At 35.8% G+C, this 26,261-nt stretch overlaps 1 protein-coding gene across 1 annotated transcript in view; it reads left to right on the top strand.

The window, feature by feature from the left end:
• The window catches only part of LOC118245408 (connector enhancer of kinase suppressor of ras 2-like), a 174,317-nt gene extending 153,791 nt beyond the window's left edge, over nt 1-20,526 (top strand). Inside the window, exons 18-23 of the mRNA XM_035541600.1 lie at nt 6,334-6,405; nt 16,885-16,955; nt 17,679-17,779; nt 18,843-19,350; nt 19,712-19,911; nt 20,311-20,526. Of these exons, the coding sequence (XP_035397493.1) occupies nt 6,334-6,405; nt 16,885-16,955; nt 17,679-17,779; nt 18,843-19,350; nt 19,712-19,911; nt 20,311-20,526 (1,168 nt within the window). The remainder of the gene's footprint in view (nt 1-6,333; nt 6,406-16,884; nt 16,956-17,678; nt 17,780-18,842; nt 19,351-19,711; nt 19,912-20,310) is intronic.
• The last annotated feature ends 5,735 nt before the right edge of the window (nt 20,527-26,261 follow it).

Here is a 26,261-nt window from a genome sequence, read left to right as displayed (position 1 = left end):
TAAGAATCAAATGTGCAAGAAACAGTTACCATAGGAAATATCTTAAATATCAACAAGGGATGGTGAATATAATTTTCATTTTCTCATTTATGGAGGAAGTTTATATACCCAATACTGAGTTATTCTCAACTGCTGAAATATTTAGGTTCCAAATACAAAGCCAACACTGTGTTTTTAAGTCTGTTTCTTGTGCACATACTGCTGCTACTGCATTACGCTCCCAGTAAAAAGCATATGTTAAGCTTTGCCACATATTTAATAACAGACACTCATTGGAAATTGTTTGCAGGCAGTGCTGGAATTGGAAGTCATAGCTGTAAAACAGTAGGTTTAACAATTCTAATGCTTGGAGACTAGCAATTCACCAGTATCTCCTGAATTATTTGCAGGTTTCATCTAGATTTTAAGACTTGCTGCCATCAGGAGCTATATAGAACAGCATATAAGATACTGTTACTAAAGCTTTCCTATTTGTAACTAAGCGTCCTGAATTTTTGTCATGCTTTTCCAAGGACTAAACATGGTTTTGCTCTGAGGAATACGTTCCACAACTATGAACATACATACAAGAAAATACTGAAGGTGTGAATTACAGTAGAGACTGCTGATTAGAAAATAAAACCTCTTCAATTGCTTGTTCTTGTCTGAAGGTGTTATTACTGTCTGCCTGAGAAGAAGACAGTGCAATTTATACTTCCATTACTCCTTTCAACTGAGAGTATCACTGCAGAAATTAAACATGAACTGAGCACTATAAATTCCTCTGTGGAACAAGTAGATATTAATAATGATATTGAACAAAAATACAGGAGAAAATAATATCCTTTTGTTAGAATATAAAACACTTAGCAAATTTCAGTGCATTAACGAAGATCAAACAGCAGGTCATTGTGCACAGCTAGAAATACCTTCCAGAGCTTTACTCTAAGCATTAGAACACATTTTCTCAGAACACTTCTCACAGGACAATTTCTGCAGGGTATATGCAAAGAAAAACTCTGATTAACTAAAACTTTGCATACTACTGAAAGCTTCAGGCTTTGAATACTTTCAAAAAGAGGTAGGTCCAGGGGTAAAAGTATAATGAAGATGTTAATAGTATTCCCTTTTTTCCCTGACCAGAATTTCCCTTTGATTTCTTCCTTCATGGACTACCATTTACGTATTTCCTGCATCATAAAAACTATGCTTTACATTTGCTGCTATTTTACCTGCTCCTCCAAAACTGCAGAGAAAGTAAATCCAGTGTTACGTTCATTTACATTTCAGTATATCAAGCATATGTGAATGGAGGGCCCTGCTTGTGTTACAGCTCTACTCTACAGCCTCTATAAGTGCGCATATCGATCCTCTTCTATGTTGTCTTACCAAGGACAGGACTGAGCATGACTGATATTGCCTGATTCCACTGAAAGGCTAATGATCCTTGTGAGCTTAGCAACAACTTTCTATGGTCTGATTCTTCTGCATTCCTTTTACAAATAAGGTGGTGGTGACCCATTCTGAACAAACATAGTCTGGAAAAGCTCTAATTCACACTTCATTCTTCTCTCTGCTAGACTACAAGAAACATTGCAGCTAGGATCTTCTCGCCTCATTTTAAAGAGGACTAGTGAAAGACAGATTTTACAGGATCTGTTCTCACTTCTTTCCACTTTAGGATATATTTGTCATTTAATAGTGGGTTTTCTGTAGGCATTGAAAGTCATTGCAAGCTTGAAATCTGAAAATATTAGTCTGATTGGGTTCTTACTTCTATATGATTGAGTCCATTTTAACACCAGTGCAAAAGTTAGTAAAGCAGTTATCTTGACAGTTAATAAGGGTGGGGAAAGACACCTAATTCTTTCTTTTTTTTTTCTTATTGGTAGGTCCGTATGTTTTTACATAAATTAAAATTGTCTGAAAGAGCACTTAGTATCTTAGTGCATAAAAGTAGTCCAGCAAAATCACATTAGTTTTCTTATTTTCAGAGCCATCAATGTGAAATGTTCCAAACAGAAGACTTACCTTATTGAACAAAGGAATTTGAAGTCTTACTAGAATAACGTCTTTTATTTTTAGATTTTAGACTTGTGTTTTCCAGTGTTCTGTCAGATGGGAAATGCTGTTTTATAGTGGGACTGTTACTGATGTTCATAGGATACATTGACTGAAATAGTGTTAAAAAAGCTTTGACAAGAATTTATAGTCATTGAATGCATTATTCTGTACGGTTTGATGATTTGCCTCATTAATGCATTTAATGAAGGTACCCTGATTATTAAATGAATCATGGCATTATCTCAGACTGGTTTAACTCTCCAGGCTATATTTGGATGTAGGATGACCTTGTCCCTGCTAGCGGCAGTTTCTTGCTTTCACACTGCAAAACTTTCCATTGCTTTTAGGGAACGCTTGAATCTTCTTCTGAATGAAGATTTAGGATGTTGTTCTCAGAGTAGCATTCCTAAAAATTGAAATACACTCCTGGTCCCACATTAGCGGTTTAGATGACAGCAAACTGGGGACACACTCAAGGGCAGGGCTGTCATTCAGGAGGATCTACACAGTCCGGGCGTATGGGCTGACCGAGGGCCTTTTGAAGTTCATCAGGGACAATGCAAAGTTCTGCCCTTGTGAATGAGCCAAGCCCCTGCTGGGAGCTGACTGGCTGGGGAGCAGCTCTTCTGAAATGGGCCTGACAGACTTTGTAGACAGCAAACCAAACAGCATCCAGTTTGGAATGCTCCAAAACAAGTCAAAGGTAAAATTATGTGTATCATTCTTCCGCATTATTCATTTTTATTTACACATATAAAATTATTTCCCTGGAGATTTCTCTGCAGTTCTTAATGCTATTGTATCTAAAAGCTTCTCTATTAATAATCTTTGTGACACTTCGGGAAAGTGAAGATGGATTTATTGTTGCGTTTTACAGCTCAGAAACAGAACTGCAAAACACTTAAAGGTATCCACAGATCTGGGATACCCATTTAATAAACATAAAGACCCGTTTTTCTTCAGAGTACATAAATAACAGTATATTATTGCACATATATTCACCATGTAAGTAAATTTCAGTATATCAAGCAAAAAGATATTAAGGAACATTTATATAGTGACTGATTATTAAGTCTGCTGCTGTGTCTTGGAGTACATGAGAACTCCTTTACATAAGCAGGAAGAACTGCAGCATGTAGCTGATTTATCCTTGAAACAATTCTTGTTCTGTCTCTATTTTATGACACATTCACAATTTCTGTAACAACTAAAACAGGAGTCCTACAGAAAGTAGACTTATCTGTTGTATAATCATGATTTAGATCACAAGCAAGTTCATTCTGCACCTTAACTGAGGAAGAGTTCCTGTGAGAATGTAGGATTCAAATATATAATTACGGATTGTATCACAATATATGAGCATAGCGGAGCGCAAATTTAAGGTCTGTTTATCGGACATATTCTGACTATTAAAAGGTGAACTTTGAAATTCTATTATTGGCATCTTAATGCTTTTATGTACGTAAATTTCCTGTCTAGGAAAATAATCCTGTTTACAAGCAGAAACTCCATCATGTGATATTCTAACAGGATTAATCAAGAGGATTAGAATCTCTAGATCCACTACATAGTCCTCTCCAATTCAAGCCAATTCTTAAATCTCAGGGCTGGGAGATGGTTGGTCAAATGGAAGACTAGAAGCTGGAGATGTTGCATAGAGTTTCCAACCAACTGAAAAGACTACTGACATCAGGGAAAAGAATATACCGGTAAAAGAAGATACGATGCTTAGATCAAAATCTCTTGCATTAAAATCTTAAAATTCAGTATATATAATTAGCAAGTGTATGCCATCTAGTGGGCATCAAAAAAAAATTCCTTCCTATTCAGGGATTTCCCCTGTAATCGCTATTTTCATTTGCCAAAATACAAACTGTCTGTTGTTTCAAAATTCTGCAGTAGTATTTACAGTACATGCAAGAACATCCAGCCTTTTCTGCTTGCTTATTTCTTGCCAGCTGGTATTAACTAGTGAAGTCTGTCTGTTTTGATGACCTTTTTACTTCAATAGAATATCATATTCTTATAATAAAGGTCTTAGGACATGCTTTTAATCAGAAGACGTAGCTAGTAAGATTAAGATCTGCAGTTGAAATTATCAATTTCCAGATGCTAAAACAATACTTAAATGTTTCTTACATCTTCTTTTTATGGATGTAAGATGTTTTATGATGATCCTCAGTGCAAAGGTAAACTTACCCTTTTAATATATGTCTAATTTCATGGAAGCTACAGAGAAACACAACTCTGCTATCTCATTCTTCTGTAGAACTTTTGTTAGTAAAGTCTGTTACTGTACGCATTTGTATTACCAATACGTATAAGAAAGTAGGTGTGCCCAAGTGAAGCTTCTTCAGCCTTCATTTCTTGTTTCTGAAAACTGGAATATATCATAGTCATTAAAAAAAAATCATTTGCATTTAAGCTATTAATAGTGGAAAACATGCATTACATGTTTTTCTTAATGCCACATGTAATGATTCCTAATCTAATTCTTACATCTAGTAATTACTGTATAAATGTCAGTATTTTAACTTAAATTCTACATATGATAGTTGTTGGTTTTTAACAGTTGCCAACTAATAAAATAATACTCTTTATTGGTCTGAGTCTGTAGTTTCTTCGATACTCCTTTTAATTATATTCACACAAAAAAATCATAAGAAATATGATTACTGTTGTTAGTATTTTTCAAATAAATGCTCAGCTGAGGAGAGAGAGCTTGGGAATTACACAATATAAAAATGCTTTTCATTAATGCTATTCTATGAACTGCAATCGCTCATGCTGTAACATGTGAGCTTGATTATCCCATGCATGTACTCCGTTCAGCAATGTAATGGTTTCTGTATATAGCCAGCCTAAAGTGAAAATCAGAATTTATCTCATGAAATCAGCTGTATGGAATTGAATTGCACTGACCAGAGGAGTGGTGAAGGAATTGACCTTTGAGAAAGGAGAAGGTATGTTAGCTGTGCAGAGAACAATGTCAGTCTAACAGCTACTTTCCGTCATGCTGCTATTCAGTACCACAGGTCAGTGCTGTCAGTAGTGAAGCGTACTACTAATATTGTGCTAGTTACACAAGTAAAAGAGTGCATAAATTAATTTAAACCTGTTGCAATATGCTTTTGGAACTACTTCAGTGATTTATAATTTAACTAGCACTTTTCAAAGAACTTCACTCTGTAAATTAACCTCTGCATAGATTGGAAATCAGCAAATGGGGAAAAAAATAAAAAAAATCTGTCTTTTAAACCCAAAACTAGCTGTGAGAATGGACTGTGCTATAAAAAATCGTGAAATACATATAATTGACCATAAATTATAATGCAACAATAAACATAAGGGTTTAGTCTAAATAATGTCAGCTCTGTTGCTAGATGGCAGATGAACTGTTAACTATTATTGACTCGTGTTGATCAGAGAAAAAATACAGTAGAGGTTAATAGATTAAGATGAAAAGTACCTGGAATACAGTTGATTTTAGAGTAACTTGACAAAGCAATTGCTGGAGTTAGAAGCTACTGCTTAGATGAAGACTTTTTAAGGAACTTTGTTGTTGTTATCAGCTTCCAAACAAAGTAAACCCACCACTAATATTCCCTAGAACTTTCCGTTAAGCATAGATTACCTGAAGACTGTAATTAGGAATCTTTAATAATACATCTCAATTGGGAAACGTTCATTTCAGAGGTCTTAGAGTCATATGACTCAGTAAAGAAAATTTGAAAATGCTGCGTTTTTAATGCTGTCTCCAGTTGAATGCAATTACCAACTGGTTATTTATCTTTATATTCCTTCTCTTCCTTTTTTATTAATGTAAAATAAAATCTTGGATAAATTCACATATATCTTCAGTAATGAATCTGAAGTTACAGTAAAGATATGAGAAAGTTAGAGCAAGTTGGCCATCCTTTATATTTCTTTGAGTAGAACACAAACCACAGTCCTATAAATATGTGCGAACAGGTGGTGGGATCAAACTCTTAGTTCTTTAGAATAGTTTATGTTTGGGATACGACTAATATGTACTTAAATTTATTCATGAAGATTTTCAGATTGACGTAACAAGTTTTTAATGTATAACATCAGCATCAGTAAACAGATCAGTAGGAATCCATTGGTAAGTTTATTCAGCAAGAGACTCAAACTGAGCATTCAAAATGCCCATTAGACCTGTAACATGCTGAAGAATTATTAGAGCAGGTCTGTCTGTCAGCCTTTTGTGTCTATAGACAAGTTGTTTGAAATAAAGATTGTTGTTTCATCTTTGTGTTTATTTTCTAGTGCCTTCAAAGCATGTCACCCCAAAATAAAGAGTTTCTACTTTGCAACAGACTGTCTTGAAGAAATGAATAGGTAAGTTACATGTTCTTTATCACGATACTCCAATAATATAAACTAATATTCAGTCTCACATAGAAATATGCTCCTAAGCATGATGTAATGCTGACAGTGATCTCAATACAGCCCACTCTAGCTCTCCACTGACTTTAGTACATACAGCATTACATTGCATGGCTTATCTTGTTTGCTGGAATTTTTTTGTCATGCCACATGGCACAATTCCACAAAGGCGTGTTAGGAAAGTCAGTTGTGTTGGTCACATCTATGTTCATTATTAATGTCATGGGCTAAGTGTTTCTGGTACATACAAACAATACAGGCATACCAAAGCTCATACTGAGAGTATACCCACATGATGGGATTAGATAGTTTTAAGTTGGCTGTAATGGTAATCCACAGGAACATAACACCTAAAACCAATGAAAAGCAATTTGAAGTATTTTTTAAACAGAAATGGGACTGAACTAATGAGATGCATTTGTTTTTCATGACAGAATACTTTTAAAAAGATACATAAATGTGATCCATTCTATCACTCTCCTATCAAGGCTAGCAAAGTTCTATTGGTGGTGTTGCTGTGCTTAGTTATATGTCCTTGGTTGCGCTGGGAGGGCATTCACGGCCCTGAACAACCTGATCCAAAATTAAAGTTGGCCCTGCAGTGGGTAGGCTGTGGGAACAGATGACCTCCTGAGATCTCTTCCAACCTAAATTACTCTGTGCTTCTATTCTGTGATTCAGTGATGAAGACAGAGGTTAGATAAAGGTGGGAAGGTGCCTTTGAGGATCAAAGGCAGAGTCAAATGTTCTACCTCCTCCTGTTACTTTAGGAATTTGTTTATTCAAAGCTGTGGTAAAAAGCAAGGACACATGGGACAATGTTGCCCTACTTTGAAGACTTAAATCTTTCATTGCATATACCACCGAAACTTTGAGATTTAGTTAATTCTTTCTGTTTGAAAACTTAGATTGAATCACCTTCAGGATACAGCTGGATTTTTTTCTTTGGAACAATAACGTTGAGAGGCTATTTTTAAACTTTATTGATGTATAAAATTAGCTGTATTGAAACAGTTCAAGCCAGTTCATCATCCACTGATGATGATGATGAGGAGGTTCAGTTCTCAGGAGTATCTCACTGTATCACTGCTAGCTATATCACTTTTAGGATGAAAATTTGCAAAATATTTTTTTTTTACCAATGTTAACACTGTTTTATTGTTCAGTTATGTAATCTAGCTGAGATTTGTTTTGTACAAAACTGAAGTAAGGATCTTCAGCTATTTTTAAATATGCATGGTTTCTACATTAATTTTAGCTACTTTGATGGCTATCATTTGTTGAAGTGCCATTGATCCTCTCTCTCTGTTATACCATAAAGTGTTCTGACTCAAGGAAAACCAGGAAGTCTTGATGTACATTCAATAAAACATCCATTGATTTTCTTACACTAGGGAGACAAGGAAACTGTCTTTATGACAGTTTACAGTCGTCGTGGAGCGTAACACTTGAAAAGGTGCCAGGATCTGTTTTCATATACTGCCACATTAGTTTGGAATTTACTAGAGCATTTTTTCTGACTTTTTGCGTCTGTTTCCCATGAGAGAGGACAAAGAAGGGTAAAGTTCCCCTTGAACTCTTTTCTGCAGTATTTTTCCATCAGAAGTGCTTTTCCTGTGGAGTAATTGTAATTCACTCAGCAACCCAAATGATGGATTACAATGCTACCTCTGTGAAATCCCTCTGCATCCTCTGCAGCCTTCACATACTTCCTGGAATTCCTTGTCCCAGATATATCCTGTCTGAAATTTGAAATGAATAAGCAAGATTCATCGATGAAAAATGCACCTAAAATACTAATTTCACAAATCACTAAATCGCTACCTTTCCACCAAATTGCTAACCATGTAATCTAAGGAAATATGGCAAATGCTCTCTCTCTGTTGTATCTTATACTTCTGCTGTCACCAAAAAAATTTAACTGGATTTTCCACGGTGTTACACTGAAAAGTAAAGGCAATTTAATATGAAGTTGAGAAAGAGCATTTCTTCATTCATGGTGTGGAGAACGTTTACCCTTTTTTCAACTGTATTTACCACCACCTTTTGTTTTAACAGATGTTTTTATTTAATTTCTGACTTAAGATTCATTGTTTACTAGGTTGTTTTTTTTTTACACTCCAGAATATTGTAATGTCTTTAATACTTTAATACACTGCTTTTGAAAGTGCTAGGCACCGATGGGTAGTAATTGATTTGTGTGTAGCAGATAGTGTTATTCTGTTGCAGCTCAATTTTGCCTGCTGTGTAGCATGTTGCAGACAGACTTTGCTTTGGAAAATTAATGCTCATGCTGTTTTCTCAGGTCGACATGAGCATAGCTGTGTTATTAGAAATGAATTAATAATGAAATTGATGAACTCATATTTTGCTTGCCATGGTCATGTGGTATTCCAAGCTTGTTAAATGCCTTATTTAACAGAAGTGCTTCATCTATTACCAGACCATGTATTACCTGTTTACGGCTTTAATACTTCTAAGGAAATTAGCACTGAATTTAATATTCAGTTGTTTTACAATATCTACCTTATTTAAAAATTTCTTGTGATTGAAGTGTGCAGTTCATTTGCAATCTCATCATAGACTCCAAATGTTAAATAAAGAAAAAAAAAAGCTCCTGTTATAGGCTGAATAATTTTATCACGCTTGATTTGAATAACTGAGTTAACTTAATGATTTTAATAATTCCCATAAATCTTTGGCATTCATTCAAATATATAACCAATATCTCCTACCCACTGAAACCTAAAATGATGATAAATTGATTTTGTAGGGGTTGTTTCCAATATTTTCCAGGTAAAGATATGAAAGTTTGTAATACCATATTTCTCTTAAAAAGAAACTGCTTGAAGGTTGGAGTATTTTGAATTCAATTGCTATTGAATATAAGCAAATTTCAGGGTTCATATCCTGTTTATTTTTATGTTATGTATGTAACAAGCAAGTTAGTCAAGGCTTTCCTAAACCATCCTGTTTTTTACTGAAGAACATTCAACTGTTTTACTTAAATTTGGGGCGTGTTAGTCTCCTTGACAGATCTTTGCCAGCTCATATGGTAGGTTAGTATTACAGTTTTAAATTACTTTTAATCTTGTCTTATGAGTAAACTAAAACCTAAGAAAAGATCTTGGCAAGTAAAAAATCCAGACATATGCCCCTGTTAGATGCTGCCGTTCTTAAACAACAGTTGCTGGGCAAGTGAGCAGAAGACTAACCCAGTCAGATTTGCCTGTCCTAATTTAACAGTTCTTCAGGAAACTGCGCTGAGTATGTTATTAAAGATTTTTTACTCTTCAGACTCTAACCGAATAAAAAGCAATAAGAAAGCAAGTCTGGGGAATGTGAAAGGTACTTTTCAAGCAGAAATCCCTGAAGTTAACAGGAACAGTGGCTCTTCCCCTTCTTTTTTAACTTTCCTATAAACTTTTTTCAAACTCAGGAAAGATACAGTCACTCCGAAGGCCACTGCAATCCTCTAACCTATTGTGCTCACATAGAAGCACATAAGTTGCAGCACAAACAAAACATTTTTCTGATGAGAATTAGCTGCAGGCCCCAGGGGCTGGATGAAACCATGATGCATGTGGGAGTGAGCAGTTACAGCTACAGTGCTCAGCCTGGGGAAAATGCTGCACTAGGAAGTGCTAGGACAGAGCTGCAAGTCTTCAGAGTCTCCTTTTTTTTGGCTAGCCACATAACTCCTCCTTTCAACCATCTACGGACTACTTTCCATAGATTTGTGAACTACCATTTCCCCCTAATACAGTTAGAGAACCATTGGCCTATAGCATTACATTAGAGGATTTTAAAGGTGTTTGCAATACACAATTGCAATTATCCAATACACAATCCAAATTAGCATTCATGTGTGAATTTATTCCTAATGCACAGGAGCTAGGATTTACATTGGCTTTCTGTACTAGCTTAAATTACAGAATTAACTTAATCAAATTCTGCTGGAAATAATACCACTGTGAATTGATATAGTTGTTCAGGGAGTCAAACAGTTCGTCTGCATTTAAAAGAGCAGATTTTTTGAGAACAGCGCTGTACCTCTCAGTGGTGAATGAAGATCCATTCCAGTCACATTATAATCTTATACTGGACATACTAAGTTAACACTGCAAAAAATGTTTTTTCCTAATAGAAATACTGTTTATAAATACATAAATTGGGCCTTTAACTGTATTGTGTAGCTTGTTTCATCTGATTTCTCTAAGAGTGTGTGGGAATAAAATTACACAATTTCAGAAGTAAATCGTCCTTAAAAAAAAAAAAAAAAAAAAAAAAAAAACCCACCCCCACCTCCAAACCCTCAGACTCCACCCATACCTTTTCAGGCCATAAGAAACGCAGCTCTCTTGCTCATAAAGGATCCTAGAATGGTTTGGGTTGGTAGAGACCTTACAGATCATGTAGTGCCAACCCCCTTGCCGTGGGCAGGGATGCCTCCCACTAGACCAGATTGCTCAAAGCCCCATCCCTGGCCTTGAAGAATCTTTCCTGAGGAGTGCCCTTCCACCGAGACTCTCCAAAGCTTTTCTGGGCCAGTCATTATTACTAGGATAAAAGCTTGTATAACTGAGTAAAATTACATAATGTATTAGAAGTTAAGAAATCGTGGCTTGGATTTTTACAGATTTCCATCCCTTACCTGTACCATGACAAAATTAGAAAGGTAGAAATGAACACAACGTGGCTGCACATGCTGGAGCATATCCGATGTCATAGTTAGTAAAGGAAGTGGCAGATGCAGGCAGCTAATAGTATTTGCCTGTGCATGGATAGCCAGAAACTCTGGTGAATTAGCCAGAGTAATTTGGTAAATCGATAGGACAGGGCTGCATTATGTAGCTGCATTTCACTAATGAAGAAAATATCTTACTGTCTTCTTAATTAATTCCTTTAGGTATCAGTGGGGCAGTCCAACCCTGACTTAGCAATGACTACTCCTTTTGTTTTGCTGAGGCAGCGTTAGAGCTACTGCAAATGTGTTTGGAAATGTATTTGCAATTTGGCTAAAGGAGTTCCAGTTGAGTGAGTTTCTGTGACAGTTCTGGTAGATTTCCTTAGGGTTTTATTTGAAATCATAGTCTGTCAGAAAGTTATTGTGTGTATATTCTCTGTGTTACACAGTTATATTTGTATAATAAGATGCTATTTCATTTATTACTGGAAGCATAATTTATTTTCTACAGGGGTTGTGAACTTCATTTTCTATCATCCACCAGGAAAACAACAGCAACAAAACCACCAAAGTTCCTCCCTCCCCCAAACAAAACAAAACAAAAACCAAGCAACCCAAACAACACAGGCTTCAGACTACAAAGGCCTAGTTGTGCATTCAGTTGACAGAATGAAGATTACAAAAAATAAAATAAAACAAATTCCCATTAGGTGCATGAAGTAGGTGCACATGCAAAGAGGACATAAATTGCTATGGTTCACTTGTCAAGTCTTAGAGTGTCTAGGGCTTTTTTCATATTTTTTCCAGCCTGACAAATCTAAGAAGACAATGCATGAAACGAGATCAACAGAGTCATGTCAAATTATCGAATAAGAGAGTACTTACAGTTTATCCCTTCAATGATTTTACCTAACAAATTCCAGCAACTGTGACAAATAAAATAGTAAAAATACAGGCTGCTGAGATTTGACGTATTTGGAGAGATGAGCTCATTGAGAAGACTGTTCAGTGTTATATTTTGATGTGAGGCATCGGTTATGTGTTTGGGTTTCATTTTTGTTGAGAAAAATAAAGGAATCATTTTAGCCATACCTATTACAGGAACTTTTAGTCTGTTAAATGAGTGCATTACCCACACAGCCTTAGCAATAGTGAAAATAATGTACCCCATGAACTTAAAAGGGAAACATATTGATTTTTCAGATGTCAATTAAGAAAGGCTGGTCAGGAAGAAGCCAGCATATGAAATACAAAATTGATTTTAAAATATAATTCTATATTGAAAAGAATTTTGCAGTGAACTCTGGAATCCAATTATCTCAGTGATGTAAGAGGTTATAATACAAAGTTTATAACCTGAAATTAAATACAAATTGCACTAAATAAATTGTATGTATGAAATAGATGGTTCAAGGGAATCTATATTTTAATAAACTTAAAGATAACTTGATTAAGTCACATTTAACTTCCATTTCAGTTCTGTTTTTTCTTTTAGCCAAATAACCTGTAGTGTAGATGCAGTCTCAAAAACAAAGATATATTCCTACTCTGAAACATTTACAATACAAACCTGGGATGACTTACAAGTATTAATTGATGAAAGAGGTGAGAAATCTAGGAAGTGGGTTTTAAATATATAACTGTGTATTTATTTATTGTGTGCATTAATGTCTTGGTGTTTCATTGGTTTCATTTTAAGGGAATATTTAATAAAAAGAAATAGTTAAAGTGAAGAGACTATTTCTTGAATTTAAATGTTTTCAGGATATATCAATTATTTACTTTTTCACCTGAATTAGTTTCTTGCCTTTGCAAAAAGTGTATACAACATTGAGGGTATTAGCAAATAAATTCATTTGAATCACAGCAACTCACTACTTCCTGACCTGTTCTCCATGGAATTATGGAGCAGTTTTAACTATAACCCTAAAATTAACTGCCTTGTACACATTTCTTTAAAAAAAAAAAAAAAAAAAAGAGAGAGAGATTATCAAAGGCGTTTTTTTCACTTGTGTAATTTTTTTCTCAACTGTTAGACAGAAATAGTCAAGTGGTTGAAGAGTGGTTCAAAAACCAGATAATTATTCTCCTTTATCGTAAATACAGGCATTAACATTTTGTGCAACTGCGTCATACTGATAGCTCTTTCAGCTTTTTTTAGGAATCTACAAGATTCCTAACTGCATTTGTACAATGAGTGATTGCATGTTGTTGTTTTTTTAATATAGTATTCTAGGATGCCGATGCTGTATGAAAACGTTTCCCTGCTTGTTTGGCCCATTTTTTCCAGTGTTTTTTATTAAACGATCAGTAAGAGAACATGTTGCTGACTCCTGACAATTCAGGGCATTTCAAGCATGACTCACTCTTCAGTATCAAGTTTTGATCATTGTCACAGCTACTTAGTCCAAGGCTGCCCTCAGTAAACATCCCTTTCCAGGCCGTAGGGTAGAATCAGACTCGCAGAACAGACCTTGGGCTGTAATCCCCTGGTACTAACCAGAATTATCTCAGTAAATTTAACTTAGCTTCCTACCATGCAGCTCTATTTTATCCTGAAGGAATGCCAACATTGCCTAGTTGTAATCAACAGAATTAATTAAAACAAAATCTGATTTATTTAGAATTTAAGCCATTGAGACAAAATACAAAACTTAGCCATGTGTTTACGTGACTTTTCCTGAGACTTACAATTCCCTCCATTTGGTTTGCTAAAGTAAAAAATAAAAATAAATAAATAAATAAAGATAAATAATAGGTGTTTCTTTGCTGTAGGTGCTTGACAGGTGTAGCACACAGTCTTGCATTGCATGGCCTTCCATTAAAACATTGTTATCTATCCCTTAAAGAGTCTACTTTTGCCATGCAGCTCCCTCTGCCTTTCTGAAACCTGACGTTAGCCTACAAGGCATTCAACACAAATTTCTGAACCGGGAGGCTGAGTTCCAAGCTTTCCAGAGAGAACTTTTTTGTAACTTTGCCAGTCTGTTTTCTTAATAAAAAAGAAAGTAGTTTGCTCATCAGGCAAATTCATCAGGTTTACACAGCTTTTCTTTTGATTTGAGTTTGCATTTCCTCCTATGTTAACTGTAAGAAAAGGATCTGTAATCTCAGCATTTCTATAACTCCTGATTAACCTCAAAAACATTCACCCATGCTTTTCTTAAAAAATACAAAACCTAAGATTGAGATTCTTTTTCTTTTATCAGACGAGATTTTATCATTATAAGCCAGTGAATGTCATCAGATATCCTTTTCATTGGCTTGACAAAGAGCTAACTCTAAATTGTGGTAAATGAGGTAAGAATGTACTTGTAACTATACTGGGGATCTTCTTGCTTTCTGAAGGGAAAAAAAAAAGAAAAAGAAAAAAAAAAAAAGCAGTCTTGTAGAAGGCAGTTTACCTTCTGCTAATTCCAGATTTGGACATGGAGGCCATACGAGTAAAGCTGATACTCTGTCTAAGAAAATCTGTGTTCTTTTGAAGGTTAATATCAACAATGAGCAACAACATAAAATAGGCAAGAAATTTAAGACAACATAAATTTCAGTGCACTGGCCACCAAAATGGCTGAGTTTGCTTTGAGTCTGAAGATGGTAGAGTCCTAGTTTATCACTGGTGCTGAAGCAGAACTGTAGTTAAAGTCACTGAGGTATTCTGCTTAATTGCCAAAGGCATATGGCAAAGTATGACTAAAACTATTTTTCTCCAATGCTAATGAGTTTAGAAATTCAGGAATAGCTGTTGAAAAATAGTAAATATCAATGCTTAATAATGAGCAAAGGTATGATGTCGTTTCAATTACTGCAATAAATAGCATGCCTTTAAAAAGGAGCAAATGTCAAGTGATCAGCATGCCCTTTCTTGAACAAAATTATGCTGGTGAGCACTGTAGAAAATTAGCTTTTCAGTAAACCTGTTAATCCATTTGAAATTTACTTCCTTTGTGATAAAGATGAGTTATTGGCATGTTGATGCAAGCAGTATCTCTCTTAGCAGTTCTAAGCCTGTGGTTGATACTTGTGAAAAATAATCACTTTTAATTTTTATTTCCAGTTTGAGGACTTCTGTTTTAATGCTGAAAGGCAAATAATATTACAGTACAGTTCTTTGTATTTTCATAGTTTTGTGATTGAGTTAATCCTTATAACAATTCCCTGTAAGAAGTAAATGTTGTTATCCCCTTTGGATACTTCTGTAAGGCGTAAGATATGTAGAATGATTTGCTGAGGGCTGTACAATGAGTCAGTGATATATCAAATATTACAGATGAAGACCGTTGCTCTGAGCAGTGGCACAGCATTGCTTAGACTAGTAGATGAATCCATGCTGAACTGTGTTCTATTTTCAGTGGAGTTCGCTCTTCCTTCATTTCCTGTCTCCTTGACATGTATACTATCTTTCATATACTATGCTATTAGACAAATAATACATTCACAAATGCCCTTAGAAGTTTATTTTGTTCTAAGTACACTGAATAGCTTTCTTGTTTAAATCTGGAAAAAAAAAAAAGCCCTTAAGGTAGAGCACATGTTGTTTACTAACAACTTTCCTGAGAAGTCTGTGAAAGGTGTTTTTGTCATGATACTGATTTAGTGTTCCATTGTTAGAAAGAAAACAGAGCTGCTTCCAGAAATCACTAATGTGAAGTATACTAGAAAATTAATGGCATAATAAATAATTAGGTAATACTTAAGAATACATCGCTGTCATTACAGATGTCAATAAATCGGCCTTTTTTATTTCATTATATTTCTTTGTAAACATCCAGTCATGTTAGGTAAAGAAAAACTTTAAAAGAACTTTCCTAAAAATAAGCTGTAATATTCTTCTAGTGGAAAAAACTTATTTTTGAACAAGTGAATTTATTTGGGGACAAAATAGAAACTAGAACATCCAATGTACAATACAAATATTGAAGCACCTTCAATTTACCAAGTCTTGTTTTAGAAACCTAAGATTCTGTATTGAAAAAAAAAATCAAAGTAAAAGAATTTTGATTTTGCATGACAAGCCTTAATATTTATATCACCATTGTCATAAATCTAGATTAGCAAATAGCTAGTGGTATACCGTCATAGTTTGTTTCAGCTTTTTAAGCATGTAAACTTAATACAACTTATTTCCTAGCATAGGTTTTCATACAGTTACCATCATCATTCTAGTTAATTTTATAGTATTTTGGTAGCATTTTCAGGAGAGTTCTTGAAGTAGCTATCAGAATAAATGTAGTATATTCTTTTACACAATGTCTCAGGAAACCATTCCACACAAATAGGTTGCAGACGAAGATTAGAGAGGATTTTATTCTACTTAGGTGGGGACAGAGTTGGACATTCTCTGTATTACACAGAAGATTCTAAGTAAGTGCTCATGTTAAGCCATTGCCAAAGCTAGCATATTAGCATGTATGTTTCACATTTTCCTTATGACTTAATTCTTTAGTTTTCTAGGCAGCAGAATAAAATGTAATGAGTCTGATACTCCACTAGGCAAATTTGCTCCAGCAAATATGAACAGAAGTCCACATCTGCACTGTACATGAACTGTAACAACCTTCGCTTGGAATTATTAACCACTGAATACACCTGAATCATGATTTTAACAGCCTGAACAGTGTTCAGTTTTTGGACTAACAGTTACTTCTGACTTTTCTACAGAATAAGAAATCAGTATGACTTCATGTTTACACTAGATGTTGCTTTTAAGTATCCCTCTTCCTCATTTTCTTTTATTCTATTAGGTGGATGAATCGTTTGGGTCTTGCAGCAATTGGTTACACACCTGATGACAAGGACATTCACCCAGATGAAGGTAATGTTTCAGAGATGATAAGCAGGAGAAGAAAGCAGAGAGTACACCTGTTCACTACATGGTTGAAACTGGAGATGTCATATTAGCATGCGTGCTGTGTCTTTTAAAACACAGATTGTCATAAGAATATCTATCCTTGAAGAACCAGATTTAGTAGTGCCACCAACAAATAAAATCCAGAATAGTAATTTTAAGAAATATTAAAAACAAATGATATATAGAATTCCAAGTCCAGGCTGATGTATGACCTCCCAGAGCAGAGCTATCAGGTATGCTTGTCACTCTAGAGCAAGTGAAGACATCACGGTCACAGGTCAACAAGTGTTTTAGATCCATTCTTCATCTGCTGAGCTCGGGTGCCAGCCTTGCCTTTTTGGTCATGGCCAGGGTTATTAGGCAATGGTGTATTAGGTGTTTAGTCTCGGCTGTAGTTTGGCACCTAGAAGGAAATTTCCTTCTGTGACCAGAAGCTGCTTTTTTATTGTACACTGGGAGTTAGGTATCTAATCTGCTTTCCGTAACACTAGCCTAAAACATTCAAAGGTTCTTCATACCTGTGTATCTAAGTACAAGACGTTTTCACAAAGTCTGCTCTTCAATAATTGCCAAGCCACCTACATGACTGAAATGTTTACCCTTGCAAGTTAGTAATGTTTTGAAAACGTGGGAACCGCTTTCTTGTGGAAAAGCACATGACTGAAACCCAGAATGCTTTGTTAGCAGATTACTGGAGTGAAAGCGACCAGGATGATGTTGATGGCTCTTTAACCCTGAAGCAGGAAGGTTCTTCAACACTGTGTGACTCCTATCACCGAACACCCTCAGTGAGTTATAAATGCTGCATTTGACAGTAGGTCACCAAACAATGTGTGCCTTGATTTGCATTTTGCTTGGTTTAGAAAATTTAGTTGTTATAAAGGCAGAACAAAGACGGATCTCATTGTAAGAATGAAATTAGTGCTGTTCCTTGTGATCTAAGAACTGAATGTTTTCTGGTAGTGTCATAAGACGTTAAGAAGCTGATAAAATAAAATACTTCTACTATATTGTATAGGGAAAAGTTTTGATAAATGAGATAAAAATATTTTGTATACAAACAGGTTCTAGTATCAAATACCATTTCTAACATACAGAACATAGGCTGTGATATTTAATCTGTTTCTAAGCACAGATAGGACTGTTCTTTATTTTTCTTTCAGATTTTTCTTCAACGTGAATGACACGATCCTCACACAACCAGAACCAAAGAAAGAGTGACTGAGGCAACAGCATCACATGGGTGAAGTTCAGACTGATTTTCACCCATGTGATGCTGTTTTATCAACCAGGATACAGGTTAAGCCTCTCCCTTTCTGTTTTTTCACTTTTTTGCCTCTTTGTTTTTGAAGTAAAATGACACACAGACCCAGCAGAATTAAAATGATTTGATGAGCTCAGCAGTCCCCCAAAATTCAAAAATCTTCCTGGGTGCTGAAGTTTTTTTGTTGTTTGGCTGATGTTTATCACCTAAAAAAAAAAAAAAAAAAAAAGGAAATCCAATTATGGTTTCTTTTGGGGGCTTTCATGTCTTCACAGCACACTGCTGGACTGAGCGCAAACTGGACTTCTCTTCAGGAAACCTTTGTTTTCCAGCAGTTCTTTCCAGCAGTAGTTGCTCATGGGCAGAGAATGTGCAAAACAAGAATAGGGAGTGGTTAAAACATAGCACTTGCATAAAAGATTTCACTGCTAATTATATTGTTTACAAAGGTTCATATTATGCCATATCAAAACACACATATAAGTCCATTTTATTAATATGTATTGTGTAATGTTCTACACTATAGTGATTTTCTTGGGTTTGTTTTAAACCTTGTCTTATAGTCAGATACTTTTGTTTCTTTTCAGGTGACTTCTACAAGTCCGTTCCCTGAAACCAAACATGGACGACACTTTTCAAGTGAATCAACATATTCTCATTCCTCTGCCGAAGATTCTCGACAAGATGTAGCAGGAAGCACACACTCGTCAGGATGCAGACCTCCCTACCGAGAAAGACGCTCATGGCAGGATCTGATAGAGACTCCATTAACCAGTTCAGGGCTCCATTTTCTCCAAACTGTTCCTCCTGATCCGGAATACATGAGTGGCCGGCCTGGAATGTCACCAGACAGACGAAAACAAGCAACATTACCAGTACAAAGACGTCATAATTATGAACAGGATGGGCCTTTCCCCTTGGCGGAATGTCAGAGAGGACATAGCTCTCACAGCAGGCCACAGAAGCAACGTAGTCAAAGCCTTCCACGAAACAGAGATGTCAGGGGTAAGGGGCGTCTGAAGTCCATAGAAGGAACAGATGACAAGCTGGAAGAGAAAGTTCCTATTAGAAGGCATAATAGTTTTTGTGTAGAAGGTAAGCTTTTGGAGATATTCTGATTCTCCTTACTGCATTGAAAACCAAAGCAATACTGCCACTATTCTCAGGGAGATTTTTGCTTAGCAAAGTTATATTTTGGCAAATTCTTCAGTTGCTACTCAGGACTTTGCATTTAAAATGCTCAGATGTAGTGCTTAAGAACATAGCTTTATGGCTGATCAAAATGTTATTGTTTCATCAAAATGAAAATGGGAAGACCATGTTATAAGTTATTTTATGCAGTAATTTGCAGAATTATTTGCTGTTTTTATGCACTAATTTGCAGTATTGTTTGCTGTTTTTAGAAACTTTGTCTGAATTGCTGGATTTGTTCTTAGGTTTCTTTATTTTCTCTCAGAAAACTTAAAAGAAATTGGAGAAAATTCAGATGGTCTGCAAGAGCTGTACAAGTCTCTGGAACAAGCTAGTTTGTCAGCTTTTGGAGAGCAGCGCCCTTCCACCAAGCAGGAGTTCCGCAAGTCTTTTGTAAAGCGATGTAATGATCCAGTTATCAATGAGAAGCTTCACCACATCAGAGTACTCAAGAGCACTTTAAAAGTAAGGCTTTATCATTCATATTGTGTATGAGCAATATAAACTTGTAAAAGTATAATCTCTTAGTGTTCTCCCATGGATGAGGCTTTCTTTGTAGCTTTAGAACAAACGCTTCTTCAGAGCAAAGGTGTTCTGGCCTCAAAACAAAACAAAGCCAAAACAAACCAACCAAACATTACTTGTTGCTCTTTCTAGGCCTGTTATAGAAAGTGCCGAGGAATGAGCTGTCAGACAGTTTAAGCTGTAGTAGTTCCTGAGTATAGGTAAAAAATTCAAGCGTAGTTTGAACAGTAGTTTGCCTAGCACTTTGCATTGAAATGGAAGAAGAAATAAAATGCCAAGATACAAAGTGTGGCATACATTTCATTTTGACATGTACTGTGTCTTTCTGGAATTTGATAGGCAAAGGAAGGGGACCTCACAGTTATCAACAGCCTGCTGGATGATCCCAACTTAACATCAAAGAAGTTTAAAGATTGGAAACTAAAGAACTATGAGTTTTTCCTGGACATTTGTGAGTACAGTGCTGCTTTGAAATCACAAAATGGAGCCTCTGAACTTGCAACCTCAGCACCAATGCTGACACATACACATTCATTCATTGAAACTCACGTGTGACAGGACTTGTATCGTGAATAACTGCTGGGTGCCGTGAAAAATCCAATAAGACAAACACTGTAATATTTATAAATAATGTACTCAGCAGTATTGTAAATAAGTTGGATAAGAGAATAGTGCCACAGGATGCCTACTACATTGCATGATAAGACAATAATATTCTTTACAAATTTTTTGTTTGCTATTATCAACCGGTGTCCGTATCAAGCTCTGCATTAGAAAGAAGCAGTGCAGAAGTGTAACTGAAAACAAACACCAGTGTATTTAAAGTACTGTACTGAAACTAAGCTTCTAGTATGAGCTCCTACAATCATTTTATATATTTAGATATACATAAACACATATCTATGTATATAAAATGTAACACAGTACTTGATATTTACTTTCTAAATGCCCTAAAGTTAACATTTTCACACATTTTTCTTCAGAAAAATGCAAAATAAAAACACAAATACATTGGATGCTCTTAGAGATGAACGATTATTTTTCTACATTTCCAGGTAGTGACCATCTTTGCAAATAAAAGGACAGAGTTATCAAAAAGTAAACTCAATCCCTATAGTGTGCCTTAAAATGTACACTGTACATCTAGCAAATAGATCCCAATCTGGCCCTATGGGCATACTGTACATGCCATTAGATACTGTGTTTGTAAAGTACTGTGCCTGCCTTTAAAATGAATGAAAATAAGCGAGCAGGTGTGGCACAGAAGTTAAGATATGAGTAGAACAATGTCGGTTGTTCACTAATGCTGCAACTTATGCTGATTTTAACATAATTTGAAATATTTCATGGTGGAAGAAAAATGTCTGCACTGAATATGGCACATACTGCAGGTTTTCATACTTTCTTCACTGTGAATTTAAGTGACGCATGTGAGTCATAAAATTCAAAAAAGTTCTGATGCTTCAAGGGTGAGAATTTAGTAAAAAAAATCCTGAACTAATCAATTAAGTTCTGTAATAGACTGGCATATAGAGCTAAGTAAATTATTCAAAATTATATCATGTCCGGCAATAATTTTTAACTGTTAGTAGTACATCAGCAAGTGAGTGAAGTTATTCAGTACATCACTAGAAAACCAATCTGTATTGATTGGATTTGAGAAGACACGCACATCACATCACGTATTTCACTTCCTTGCCTGGATGAGAATGATTTCTAAGAACCAGATTTTGGAGAAAATACTTGTATTCTTGAAAAAAAAAAAAAAAAAGATTGCTCTGAATGTTACTGAACTTAATTTTCCAACACACATTCACAATTTTCTTTGACTGTGCTTGCTAGAATATTTCTAGAAAGCGCAACAAAGGAGTTGTGAATTCAGTTAATATCATCTGACTTAAACACAGGTGTTCACTGATAATTTTTCACAATATAAACCTAATTGTCTCTCATATGTCAAGAATTGAAAAATTCATACAATTCCATATAATATGGGCAAAAATATTATCTCAAAGTCCTAGTATCCTGGAAGAGATTTAAGTATTCACAAAGCCAAAAACAGACTCAGTTTGTGAAAAATTATTTTTTTGTTGTTGTTGATTAAAAATAGAGAAGGCTAATGAGAAACAAAGACAAAGCTAAAATCACCCACACTGACTTCCTTCTACCTAGGCTCAACTTCACTCCTTCCTTCCTTCCTGACTCTTGCATCTCTTCCAATTCTGTGCAGCACGGGGATGCGGTCAGTCCATAACACTCCATCTATGCCACTCCTTCTTCCTCACACTATATTCCCCTGCTCCAGCGTGGTGTAACTCCCACAGGATACAGTCCTTAGTGAGCTTCCAGTGTGGGTCCTTCCCACAGGCTGCAGTTCTTCCAGAACTCCTCCAGCACGGGTCCTTTCTATGGGGTGCAGTCCTTCAGGAGCACACCGCTCCAGCACAGGTCCCTCACAGTCCCCAGTTCCTGCCAGACCTCCTGCTCTCAGGCTGCCCTCAGGCTGCAGCCTCCTTCAGGGCATATCCACCTGCTGCTCCAGTGCGGTCCTCTGCGGGCTGCAGAGGGACAGCCTGCTTCACCATGGTCCTCTCCACAGGCTGCAGGGGAATCTCTGCTCTGGCACCTTGAGAATATCCCCATCCTCCTCCTCCTTTTGTATTGCTGTCTGCAGAGCTGTTTCTCTTATATTTTTCTCACTTCTCTCTCTCACAGCTGCTGCACAGCAATTTCATCCTTTCTTAAATACTAATGACAGAGGCAGCGCCAGCTTGGCTGATGGGTTCATCTTTGGTCAAGGGAGGGTCCATTTTTGAGCTGACTAGAAAGGGCTCTCTCTGACGTGAGGGCAGCCCCTGCTCTGTTCTCATAAAGGTCACCCGTGCAGCCTGTCTGCTCCCAAACTTTGTAATGTAGACCCAATACAGCAGCTGGAGAAACACAACTCAGATTTGGTTTTTATTCTCATTTCCACTGGCATTTATTGGAACCACAGTGGATGCAGTAGTAGCCTATAACAGTAAAAGGTATTAGAGTAAGGATGTATTATTACTTGACAGCTGTTTTGAGTTCTTTACATCACACAAGCAGTTGAATCACAGCATGATTGTAACAAATACATCACAACATTTGGATAGAACATACAACATGAAGGCATATTTTACCTGCTTTAGCAAATTGACTATGTACTTAAGAGTCACTGAAGACAATGGCTCCTTAAATGCATGCATCAGAGTGGACCAGGATCACATTGTACCTGTTTTGCTTGAATATTAAGCATACACTTAATCTTCTAAGCACCTGAGATAATAAAAAACATACAGGAAATAGAGGATAATTTGTCACCAGAGGTTTCACCAAGATTGAAGTTGAGTATTCATGCAAAACGTAAAACTCAATTTAAATGTATTTACTATGTGAACATTGTAGTTATTGGACAACTGAATAGCAGAAGCATTAATAGAGGGAATTTGTCCAATTTTTTTCCCTAGATCTCTAAAAGATGTATTTCACTATTTGTAATGTTATCCTTCATACAGTGTGGGAGAAATATTATGCAGTGAAACAAGCAGAACGGTAAATTATAGAATCCATTTATAAACCAGTTCATACTGTATGTGCAAGCAGTGATAGATAGACACAGAATTAAATGGATTAAATTTTCTATATTCATAAAGAAATTTAAACTTACCTTTCATTTCAAACCCAAAAGATGATCTGTGCTTTCATATTAAACAGATTTATATGATTTTAAAATAGTTTTCAAAAAGAATTTCAAATGCTACTGTATAGCAACCCAAGAGAAATGACAATTCCCTGCTGAGCTTGTTCAGTAGTCCTTAGTAAACAAAGAAACCAGCTATTTCTTTTCTAAAATGCTACTTATAGATACAGCTGAAAGTGGCAAACATCATTAGGAAGATGTTTTTCAAAAATAACACAAATAGTAAGGAAAACAGATAGAATCTCAATATTAATTTCTCAGTGTTCACTAAAATAATAAAAAAAAACCTTCTGAAATAGGAGTAAATGACAAAAAATTGAGAGATCATACTGTTGGTCAGATTATTTTTTAAATCTTTCAGTGTCATGGGTTCATCTGTGTTGAAATTCTCATAGTCATGAATTAGTATTTTGCTCTTCTTTGTTGAAGTAACTGAAATGCAAAGTGCAATATAGATACTGTATTTAAAATCCATGCACCAAATTCAAATAAGTCAAATTCTCCTGGTCCAAAAGGTACTCTAACACTGTACAATGCAGCTGAAATTATTAAGGTAGTTCACCAGGTATATAAAACTGAATTAATGCTCCCCCTAAACTACTGATCCCCCTCCTTTTTTAATACACTATTCTGTATTCACTGAATTCTTTGATTGTTAAAAAATATCTTAGTAGCTATCTCTGTATCACTTCCTCAGAAAGCTGAGGCTTTTTTCTTGTTTTCATAGATTTCAGGTGACAACTTCCCTGACCTTACTCTAATTGTTATGAACAAGAAGTAGTCAAAGGAGGAGGAGGAGGTTCTCATCAGTCTGTATGTACAAATCCTTTAATAAAAACAAAGCTGAGAGAATGCTGGCTCCATGCTTGGGGGCAGCACAGGTAGGAGTACATTTCCCCTCACAGAAATCAGCCTGCATTAGACCTGGGGTCTTTACCCTCCCCAAAGCAAGTTGCTTTACTTCATTGGCAAAAACTACCCTCCTGTTTCATCAGCTTCTGATACAGCTCTGCTTTCTCAAACACGTCATAAGCACTTTACATTTTAGCACCATAAGGAGAAACTAATCAATTGCTACTAAACTATATTGGAGAATGAGATTTGATACCTTTTCCAAGCAGGGAATTCTGAATATGATCAGTCAGTTAATGTTCAGACACAGACTGCTATCTTTTAAGCTAGAAATGTGCTGCACCACTTGCTTTTTTCAAGGAAAAAAAATGAGTGTCACAGAGAATTGCTAGATGTATGTGGCAACTTAGCTTTATTTTTACCGTCATCAGCAATTACAGCTTTCCAGGCCAAATTAATTATTCTTCAATTCAAAGTTTGGTGAAGACTATAGCAAAGGTACCTTCAAAAGGGTTACTTCACAGAGGGAATTGCTAAGCTTCACTAAAATGTGTAGAATTTTACTGTTGACCTTTACTGAGGCTTTACTTTGACTATTAATAGAACAGGCACCTCAGGCACTTTTTATTTTTTTTTTGAGAGAGAGCGCTGATATACTACTGGGACCTAGTCTTAATAAAAGTATAGATTTTTTCAGGAAGATACTGCCCACCATTGTTTTCAAGAACCATATTCATCTTACTGCAGGCCAGATAAATAAAACATGTTTATTTTTATCACGCTTACAAGTGTTTAATGTGACAATTAGGGATTTTACTGTATTCATTAATGCCACTGTATGAGCAGTATTTGAAAGAAAGCAATGCTGAAGAAATATGTCAACAAACTGCTGTTTGACCAGAAAGGTCAAACCTGCTGGCTTCTGTCCTCACATTTCTAGAATATTACTCATTCTCAGGCATTGGTGAGGGTATCAATACAGATCTTTTTACTAACTGTAAATGCATCTGTCTGAATGCTGCAGATTAAATAAGTATGCCACATTATACATATTTGCTCTATTGCATTTTTTCACTAGCAACCACAAAGCAAATGTCTTAACAAATCTTGTTCACTGGCTAAACAGTAAGACCTTACCAGTTAAGGTACCAGTTAAGACTTCTGTTTTATTGAGAAACAAGGATTTCAACTTAAAAATCTGAAATGGGAACAGGTTAGGATATAGGAGAAATGCACTAGTATTAATAAACTTTTTACATTTGACACATACTGTATTACAAAGAAAATATCCTTGCAAGACCATTAATTGCTGGGCCATAGGTGACTTCTGTCTAGTTTACTAAAGTAGCTAATAAAACTTGTATAGAGAGCCTTTTTTAGATAATGCTTACATGTATGAAAATGTATGACACCCTTGTACTATGGCTTGCACTTTACTTGCATTAAACTGTGAAGTAGGCTGTAGTAATGTCTTTGTATATTCAGGGGTTGAAATACCAAAGCAGTAGATGGTGTTCAACCTGTACTGTTAATTAAATCTGAACTTGCTGATAATGTGTATTTTGAAAACCCCGCTAACTTAAAGTCTTTAGCAAATAATGATATGGGGTCTCCATGGTCTTTGTTTCTTTGTAAATATAAACATTCTTACTGTTTCTGTAGCAATAGGAGGTTATAAACCAAACTTTCACTAGGACTGTTTTCAATAACAAAA

The sequence above is a fragment of the Cygnus atratus genome, chromosome 13 (assembly GCF_013377495.2).
Source record: "Cygnus atratus isolate AKBS03 ecotype Queensland, Australia chromosome 13, CAtr_DNAZoo_HiC_assembly, whole genome shotgun sequence".
Classification (NCBI taxonomy): Eukaryota; Metazoa; Chordata; class Aves; order Anseriformes; family Anatidae; genus Cygnus; species Cygnus atratus.
This window is presented reverse-complemented; position numbering and strand designations above follow the sequence as displayed.